General features: G+C 41.7%; 1 protein-coding gene across 1 annotated transcript; it reads left to right on the top strand.

Moving 5' to 3' along the window:
* Positions 1-773: 773 nt before the first annotated feature.
* Positions 774-6098, top strand: LOC146041646 (nicotinamide N-methyltransferase-like). Its single transcript, XM_083161578.1, has 3 exons — positions 774-921; positions 4017-4224; positions 5672-6098. The coding sequence occupies exons 1-3, from the start codon at positions 774-776 to the stop codon at positions 6096-6098; spliced, it is 783 nt and encodes a 260-aa protein (XP_083017704.1).
* Positions 6099-9467: the final 3369 nt, after the last annotated feature.

Raw genomic sequence — 9467 nt, 5'->3', positions numbered from 1 at the left:
TGCACCCCCACGCCACCCCCCCACTATAAACGTGAACCCGAAGCGTGGCGAGCGCAGCAAGCCCGCAAGGGGCGGCGGTACGTGTCCTACGACCTTTTCATACCCCCACTATCCACGTCGGCGTGGAGTTGAGAATAGAAAGTGTGGCGAGCGCAGCGAGCCACCGAGCCCGAAGCGTGGCGAGCGGACGCGGATACCTGTGAAGCCCGCGAGGGGAAGCAGATACCTGTAAAGGTATCCGCGTGCGCTCGCCACTCTTCGGGCTCGGTGGCTCGCTGCGCTAGCCACACTTTCTATTCTCAACTCCACGCTTCGCGTTCACGTTTATAGTGGGGGGTTGATGAGTGCGATGCATGCGATTTAAACACATACATCGCACGTATGATTGTATGCCATATAAAAATGTACACGATTAATGCGATGGGCGCCGTGCTAGGAAAGCAGAACCAAAACATCTTTACAAGCTTAGTAAGATGGAGTCTAGAAGTTTAAACAAAAATAGAACTAACACATTTTCTTCATAGCACATTTTAGCATATGAATATCACATGGGGAGGGCAAATATTTAATGATCATCAAGAACAGCTCTGCCAAAAGTGATGTATAGTATAGATCATAGTCAGCTGAGTATGAGAACATTGTGTTGAGCGTAAATAATTTAAATAGTATATATAAAGGGAAGAGCCTCACATGTTACAATACATGTAATGGGAAGATCCGTACATGTTACAGATCAGAGACCCGTCCTGCACCGTGTGACAAAAGACAAGAGGATGGAAGCCAGACCTGACCTGAAGCTTTACCATGTGCATGGGATGGATACCAGGGACTTCCTTAACTCATATTTTGAGGCAGAAAGTGCATTCAGAGAAGAGATAGTGGTGTTTGTTATGGAGAAACTGCACAGCGCATTAGCAACAGGTGCGTGCTCAGTATACATTGTTTCCTTGGATATATACAGTAGCATGGATATTGTATATGACTGCTGTTATAGTTTACAGGGTGAATACATTGCTCCTCAGCTCTGCGTAACGGGAACAGGTAAAACGTTGGTCTGCAGCTGAAACACCACAAAGGATATTTCCTCAGCACGTGCTTTGGTTGCACGTGTCAACTGTGACAAAACTAGATGGACCTGGACTGAGAACCTTTATATTCACCTCTTGTTTCTCACAGTGTAATATACTTTTTAATCCTTGGCCCAGTGTATACACAGGAGCAGCTATGAGTTATGTGTATTGTTATGTACTGTTATCAGGTCTATCCTGCAGGATAGTATGTATTGGAGAGATACATGTCATTGCCATAGTGTGTGACAGAAAGCAGAGCCAGGTAGCTGGACTACCCAATTACCATGTGTATCACATATGCAAGTGCATTGTGTGAGGTGTGATAGGTGTTGCTGGTAATGTAACACAACAATGCCTGAGTGACTGGTAAATTAGCTGCCAGACAGAGATATATCTAGGTCAGCAGGTAATCTGGGAGATAATAGGTCAGACCTCCCAGGGGTTGTACAATGGGTCTCTGCTGCACTATACTGGCTGACCTAGCATTGAGTTATCTGACCCAACCCCCTGAGTAGATTTTGTGACACCAGAGGGGATCTGCCAGCCAGGTATATAAAGAGAACAGCTTCTCAATGGAGAGATTATATCCTGATGGATCCTGTAGATCAGACATCAGAGGAAACCCTACCAGGACGCAGGACTGTCTAGCTAACGGTAGTGGTAAGGCTGCAGGATACTGAGATTGCTCTGTCAGGGTGCTGACTGCAAGAGGCTGCTGGAGGATCTATGCTACCAGTGGCGTAAGTTTGTTCCAGTTGCCCAGAATCAAGATATATATTGGTGCCCCCCACATATACACACAACCCTATATAACCTTATAGAAAATATATATTTCTGTTTAGATAGATAGATAGATAGATAGATAGATAGATAGATAGATAGAGAACACGTATATATGTCAGAACTCAGCCACAGAAGCAATATCGTTGTCTTTTAAATAACTGATTTAAACTTCAAGGGGGAGGAGAGGTGCAGGAACCCGGCGGCAGATGACTCCATTGCCTCCCAGAGTTCTACCTCTGCTACCAATGATCCTGTACCATGTGAGCATCTTTTTCTGTTGTGCTGTTATAATAACGACTTATTTTTGATATAGTCTTGTTTGCCCGAGTGATTTGAATCCCACCGAGGGTAACCACCTTCCCAGCTAAGGGTGGTTTCCTCACATCAACCATCGGCCACTGTCGACCTTACCCATGTTGACCTATTTCAGGTGTCACCCTATGGCCTGTCTACCTTCAATGGTCAACCCAATGCTTGTCAACCTAAAGTTGGTTAACCCAATGACCCATACCCCCAACACCCACCTAACTCTCCCTTCCTGATGTGCCCTAGTCACATTGCTTTGTGACTAAGATGCATTTAGCAAAAAAAAAAAAAGACACAAAAAGTATCCAAATGCTAGCGGAAGATCTCTCATTTTAAGTTACCTATCAGCTAGAAGAGCGCTAACCCCCCAAACTTTATGACCACAACGTATTAATAGCAGCAGACTTGGGAATCAGAAATACGGCTTCCTATTATTGAATGACAAATATTGTTGGTATAAATGTTATCAGTTCCATTTCTCAGAGATTATACTGAACTATCTGCAGTGACCATGTCTCGTATACACCATGTGCCCATTACTTTATAGCAATGCAGTAACTCTCAGATTGCCGGTCCTTTATTAATGCACAGCTGTGGATGAAGGTACTCAGTATTATATACAGTATACCCAGGGCTTAAAGTGGTCCTTGAGAGGTGGTGGAATTCATTTCACTTTCCAACAGACCCATTTTTCCCTCCCCATTAGGCGGAGCTCGGGCCAGTGTGACAGATTTTCAGCACCCCCTGCAAAATACAAAATTTGTATCATACTTCCCACACTTTAAAAAAGTGGCAGTGGTCTTCCATGGAATTGACGTGGTCACACAATAGTACCTCCAATTCAATTTACCCTACACAGTTGCACAATCATGTTCACATTTCACGGCATTTCGTGCCCCTGATTCATATTATACCACATAGTAGTGCCTATTATTTAAGCTATGACACACAGTGGTGCCCCTTATTCATGGTATGCTACACAGTAGAACTCTTTATACATGTATGCCACACAGTAGTGTCACTTACACAGAATGTCCACAGTAGTATTGACACTTATACACATAATGCCTACAGTAAGTGAACCTTATTTATATAAATAGTATGTCTCTGTCCCTAAAGCAGCTCACCACCCATTCCCTCCAGCAGCTTCCACTCCGCTCTGTGTCCCTCCAGCTTCCTCTCACCATGGGGGTTATTCTAGTTCACTCTTTCAGACAAATTCCTTCTTAGATGGACAAAACCATGTGCACTGCAGGTGGGGCAGATGTTACTTGTGCAGGGAGAATTAGATTTGGTGTGGGGTTTTACTTCAAAGTGAGATCTATATTGCAGTGCAAAAGTAAATCAGTTAGTATTTTCCCTGCACAGAAACAAAATAACTCACCCAAATCGAATTCTCTCTGCACATTTTACATCTGCCCCCCTGCAGTGCACATGGTTTTGTCCATCTAAGAAGGAATTTGTCAGAAAGAGTGAACTAGAATAACCCCCATGTCTTCAGCATGCACAAAGCTCGCTCCTCTTAGTGGCTTTTCTTCACTTCAGTGGTGGTGACAGCTTTATATCACATACATGGTTCTAGAAAAGGAAGCTTTTCTGTTGGAATTACTGTGCAAGGCTGTGGTGGAGGGGGGGGGGGGGGGGGGGGACTGAGTTCCCCTACCACTGGAGGTAGGAGCTGAGTTCCACCTCATTCCCCCTCACTTTAAACCCTGTATATACCATGAAACATTCATCATGAAATCCCTGTATTCAGTATGTGTCCAATGCTGGGACACACATTATCTTTATTTGCCATTGACGCACTATAACTATATAGAATGTTACATTCCTCCATATCTTAGTCTTTCCCTGCAGACAATTTTAAAGGAGAAGCTTTGATTGACATCAGTGTGGGATCCTTCGTTCATCATCTTTTTGGTGTCTGTGAATATTTTAAAGAGATCATAATACTAAAACCAACAGACTCCTGTATTATGGAACTCAACAAATGGGTGGACACCCGCACTGGGGCGTTTGATTGGACTCATGCATCTAAGATTGCTGCCGAGCTGGCAGGTATCAGGTAAAATATGATTCTAAACATGTAAGAACATAAAGGACGATTCACATGAAAAAAATAATTCTAACAATGACATAACAGGTAATTTTTTAAATTTTGATGGAGAACAGATCTGGTGTACTGTATGTACAAGACCTTGGAATCTAATTTGGGTAAATAAAGGTGTCTGGGCAGGGGCAGAACTCTGGGAGGCAATGGAGTCATCTGCCGCTGGGCTCCTGCTCCCAAGGGGGCACCTCTCCTCCTCTGCTAGTTTAAATCAGTTAATTGAAAGCCAAACTTACGCCACTGTGTCTGGAAAAGCTGTTCATACAGTTTACAGCAAAGTCATAGCCAGAGCCACAACTGACATGCTGGTGCCATGTCTGTGTTATATAGCTACTACATTAGCATATGGCAGAACAACCTTAATACAAACACCTCTTATACTCACTGTAGTAGAGCACACTGGGTATAATTTTATCCCCGATACTGTCGCACAACATTAGAGAAGGAAATGCAGTGTCTATAAAACAGAAAGTAGTCTCACTACACTGACAATTTGAAACATGCGCAGTGCATTTTAGGAAAAGAGACATCTGGTGGACAGTATGTAGTATTACATTATCTGGGGTGAAATGTAATAGGGTGCAATTTTATAGACCTGTGCGATTTGTGGTCAAAAACAGCAGAATTTGCAAGTTTTCCAAAAATTGTATGTTTAATAGGGTAAGACGTAAAAAAAATATCACACTTTGACCTGCCGATTTTTGGGCACACTTCTATTCGCATACAGATGTTTCCCCATTATAAAGTATACAACTCGCAAATGTAATAGGGTGTGATTTTTGGTAAATGTTACCAAAAATCTAAAAAAAAAATAGACCAGGTTCTGACTGGCGAATTTAACAGAACCATGCACAGAACATTGCGATCTGTGCATGGTTCTGTGGATCCCCCCTCCTGAGCATAACCCAGCCCCGGGTTCATTGAGCTGGACCTGGATCCAAAAATATGGTGGACCCCCAGTTATTTGGTCCCCCCATATTTTTGGAACCAGGACCGGTCCAAGCCCCCGGGGCTGGTTTTGGAAATACGGGGGGACCCCTACACTTTCTGTCTCCCATATTTTTGGAACCAGGTCCAGCTCAATGAGGCCAGAGGTTATGCTCAGGAGGGTACCCCACGCCACTTTTTTTTTACTAAATACAGCATACTTTCATGTCTAGAGAAAAAATCGCACATGTCTAAAAAATTGCATATTATCATTAATAAAAAAATTTCGTTACTAAAAACCTGCACTTTTTACTTACTAAAAATTGCACTAAATCACATGCAAATGCGCACCCTTTACATTTGCAATTTTCTTTTAAAATGTGCAGTTGTTGGCATGCAATTTAGTGTGATTTTAAACACACGATTCTGCAAGTACACTTGTACTGATTGTGTTATATAATGGTTTATTTTCTAGTGTTGAGGAACAAGAAAATGAAGAAAAGTTAAAGGAAATAATTACACGCATTCTGAAATGTGACATCAGCAAAGAGAATATCACGGATCCTGTGGTGTTACCAAAAGCCGTCTGTGTTCTGACTGCCGGGATGCTGGAAGTGGTTAGTCAGGACCAACAAGATTACATCAGAAACCTGAGGAAGATGTCAAAGATGCTTAAACCTGGCGGATACCTTATTGTTATTGGTACCTTAAATGCCACATATTACACCGCTGGTGACCATAGGCTGCATATACTTAATTGTGATGAAAGTTTTGTAAGAAAGACCGTCACCGATGAAGGATTTGTAATTATCTCCTGTGAGTTACTTGATAGAAAGGTAGAGAGTGATCTCACAGATTATAAACAAGTGATGGTTCTTACAGCTGTCAAGAGGAATACATAGGATGTGATTGGTGGCCATTGTCTGGACGATTCCTTCAAGCACTTACTTATGACACCTGATCTACTCTATTTATTCTTACCTTATAGTCATTCTTACTTGTTATAGCCCTCAGCCATGTACTAAAAACATTACAGCACTTATTATGTGACAAAGTTAATTAAAAATAAAAATAATACATTTAAAAAAATGTTAATTCTTGTTTTTTTAATCTTTCTAACAATTATAAAAAGTAGTTTGGGGCATATACAGTAATAGGCAGTGGCGTAACTATAAATTTTTCTACCCCCAGCCAGTATAGTTTCTGGTCCCCCCCCCCCCCCCCCCCAAAAAAAAAAAAAACAACAAAAAAACAACAACATTTAGGGTCAGGGGATAATCATAGTATAGGGTATGTATATTATAGAGGGTAGAGGGCAGACAGGGCAGTTGGGGGGGGGGGGGAGCAGGTACTAATTACCTGGGCCTGGGCTTGCTGGAGAGGCCCAGCAGGGGCCCTGGTCTGACCCCTCCCTTCCCCCTCCATCCCTCCTGGGCAGCAACAGCAGCACACACTTAAAGATAGAAACATAGAATTTGACGGCAGATAAGAACCACTTGGCCCATCTAGTCTGCCCCTTTTTTAAACATGTTACCTCAAACCATATTTGATCCTTATTTTTTTGTAAGGATATCAATATGCCTATCCCAAGCATGATTACATTGTACTACTGTATTTGCGTCTACCACCTCTGATGGTAGGCTATTCCACTTATCTACTACTCTTTCTGTGAAGTAATTCTTCCTCACATTTCCCCTGAATCTTCCTACCTCTAGTTTCAGTGCATGTCCTCGTGTTCTGCTGCTCCTCTTCCTGTGAAGAATGTCTCCCACCTGTACCTTGTTAAAACCCTTAATATATTTGAAAGTTTCTATCATGTCCACCCTTTCCCTTCTCTGCTCTAAAGTATACATATTAAGATCTTTTAGTCTTTCCTGGTACGTTTTGTGATGTAGGCCATGCACCATTTTAGTTGCCCTTCTTTGTACAGTCTCTAATGTATTTATATCCTTCTGGAGATATGGCCTCCAGAACTGAACACAATACTCTAGGTGAGGTCCTACCAATGACCTATACAGTGGCATTATTACTTATTTCTTTCTACTGCTGATACCTCTCCCTATGCAACTAAGCATCTGATTTGCCTTCTTCATTGCTTTGTTACATCGCCTACCTGCTTTTAAGTCCCCTGAAATAGTGACACCTAGATCCCTCTCTTCCTCAGTAGTTATAGTGCCATTTATACTATATTTAGTCTTTGGATTTCTGAGACCCAAGTGCATGATTTTGCATTTTTTGGCATTAGACTGTAGTTGCCATGCTCTTGGCCATTCCTCTAATCTACCTAGATCCTCAATCATTTGTTTTACCCCTCCTGGTGTGTCTACCCTGTTGCACACCTTTGTGTCATCTGCAAAAAGGCACATTTTACCCTCAATTCCATTTGCAATATCACCAATAAAGATATTAAAAAGCACCGGTCCAAGTACAGATCCCTGGGGTACTCCACTTGTAACCTTTCCCTCCTTTGACTGTACTCCGTTTACTACAACTCTCTGTTTTCTGGCCTGCAACCACGCTCTTATCCATTCAACTATCTTAGAATCCAATCCGAAGCTTTCAAGTTTCTTTAACAGTCTGCGATGTGGGACAGTGTCAAAAGCTTTACTAAAGTCTAGATAAGCTACATCTACAGCCCCACCTTGATCTATTACTTTAGTCACCCAGTCAAAAAAGTCAATAAGATTTGTTTGACATGATCTTTCCCCAGTAAACCCATGCTGTTTTGGATCCTGTAAATTGCTGGTTTTGAGATATTCTACAACTCTTTTTTTTAAGAGTGTTTCCATCAATTTCCCTACTACTGATGTAAGGCTCACTGTTCGATAGTTGCTTACATCTTCCTTGCTTCTTTTTTGTGCAGTGGGACTACATTCGCTGTTTTCCAGTCCTCTGGGATTACTCCAGTAGCTAGTGACTGGTTGAATAATTCTGTTATTGGTTTTACCAGCTCCCCTTTAAGCTCTTTTAGTATCCTTGGATGTATCTCATCTGGCCCCATTGATTTATCCACTTTCAGTTTTGAGAGTTCTGTGAGGACTTTCTCCTCTGTAAATGTACTTGTCTCTCCCTCAGTTTTCTGAATATACTTGCAACTTAAGTGTGGCCCCTTCACCTCTATTTCAGCAGTGAATTCTGAGCAGAAATAATTATTAATATTATCTGCTATTACATTGTCCCCCTCAAGAAAACTTCCACTCTATGTCTTCAGTCTAATTATTCAACTTTTTGTTTTTCTCCTTTCACTTATATACCTAAAAAAAGTTTTCCCCCCTTTACCAACTGACTGGGCCATTTTCTCTTCAGCCTGTGCTTTTGCACATCTGATTACCGTCTTAGCCTCCTTCTGTCTAACAAGATACACCTCTTTGTCCTCATTCTTCTGCGTCTGCTTACATTTCTTAAAGAACAACTTTTTTGCTTTCACAATACTTGCTACTGTACTTCTTTTGCAAACCAAAATGGCTTTCTTTTTCTTGTGTATTTCCTAACTCTTTTGACCCAAATTTCTGATGCTTTTAGAATTGCACTTTTTAATTTTTCCCACTTATCCTGCACTCCTTCCAAGTTCCTCCACTCTGCCAAAGAATCCCTTACAGAGTTTCCCATCTGTACAAAATCAGCCTTCCTAAAATCTAACACCTTTGTGTTTGTGTGCGATGAGTCAGTCTCTGTCTTTATTTTGAACCATACTGCTTGATGGTCACCCACATTTATGTCAGATATTCTGTCACCATATGTAAGATTTAAGTCTAATATTGCGTCCTTACGAGTGGGCTCCCTCACCAATTGCTGGAGGGATGCTCCTTGCAAGGAATTCAGCATGTCCCTACTTCTGGTGGAACTTGCAACAGGCAGCTCCCAGTTTACATCACGTAGATTAAAGTCTCCCATGATTATCACCTCTCCTTTTAATGCCATTTTATTGATGTCCTGCAATAGGCTCTTTTCTAGTTCCTCTTCCTGACCTGGTGGTCTGTAGATCACCCCTATACGAAGAATCGCCTTCTCCCCTGTTCCTATGGTCACACAAAGGGCCTCAGTTTTTTCTTCAATACTTTGTATTAAGGTAGTCTTTATATTTTTTTCACATATATTGCAACCGCTCCTCCAATTTTTCCCATTCTGTCCTTTCTAAATAAAGTATATTCTGGTATAGCTATGTCCCAGTCATGATTTTCCTTGCACCAAAAAAGGGTAATAGTACCACAGAACCTAAAAAAAACCCATGAAAAAACAGTTCTTTATAAGAAGAGATTATCAGCTCACCG

The sequence above is a fragment of the Crinia signifera genome, chromosome 19 (genome assembly GCF_055691185.1).
Source record: "Crinia signifera chromosome 19, ASM5569118v1, whole genome shotgun sequence".
Lineage (NCBI taxonomy): Eukaryota > Metazoa > Chordata > Amphibia > Anura > Myobatrachidae > Crinia > Crinia signifera.
This window is presented reverse-complemented; position numbering and strand designations above follow the sequence as displayed.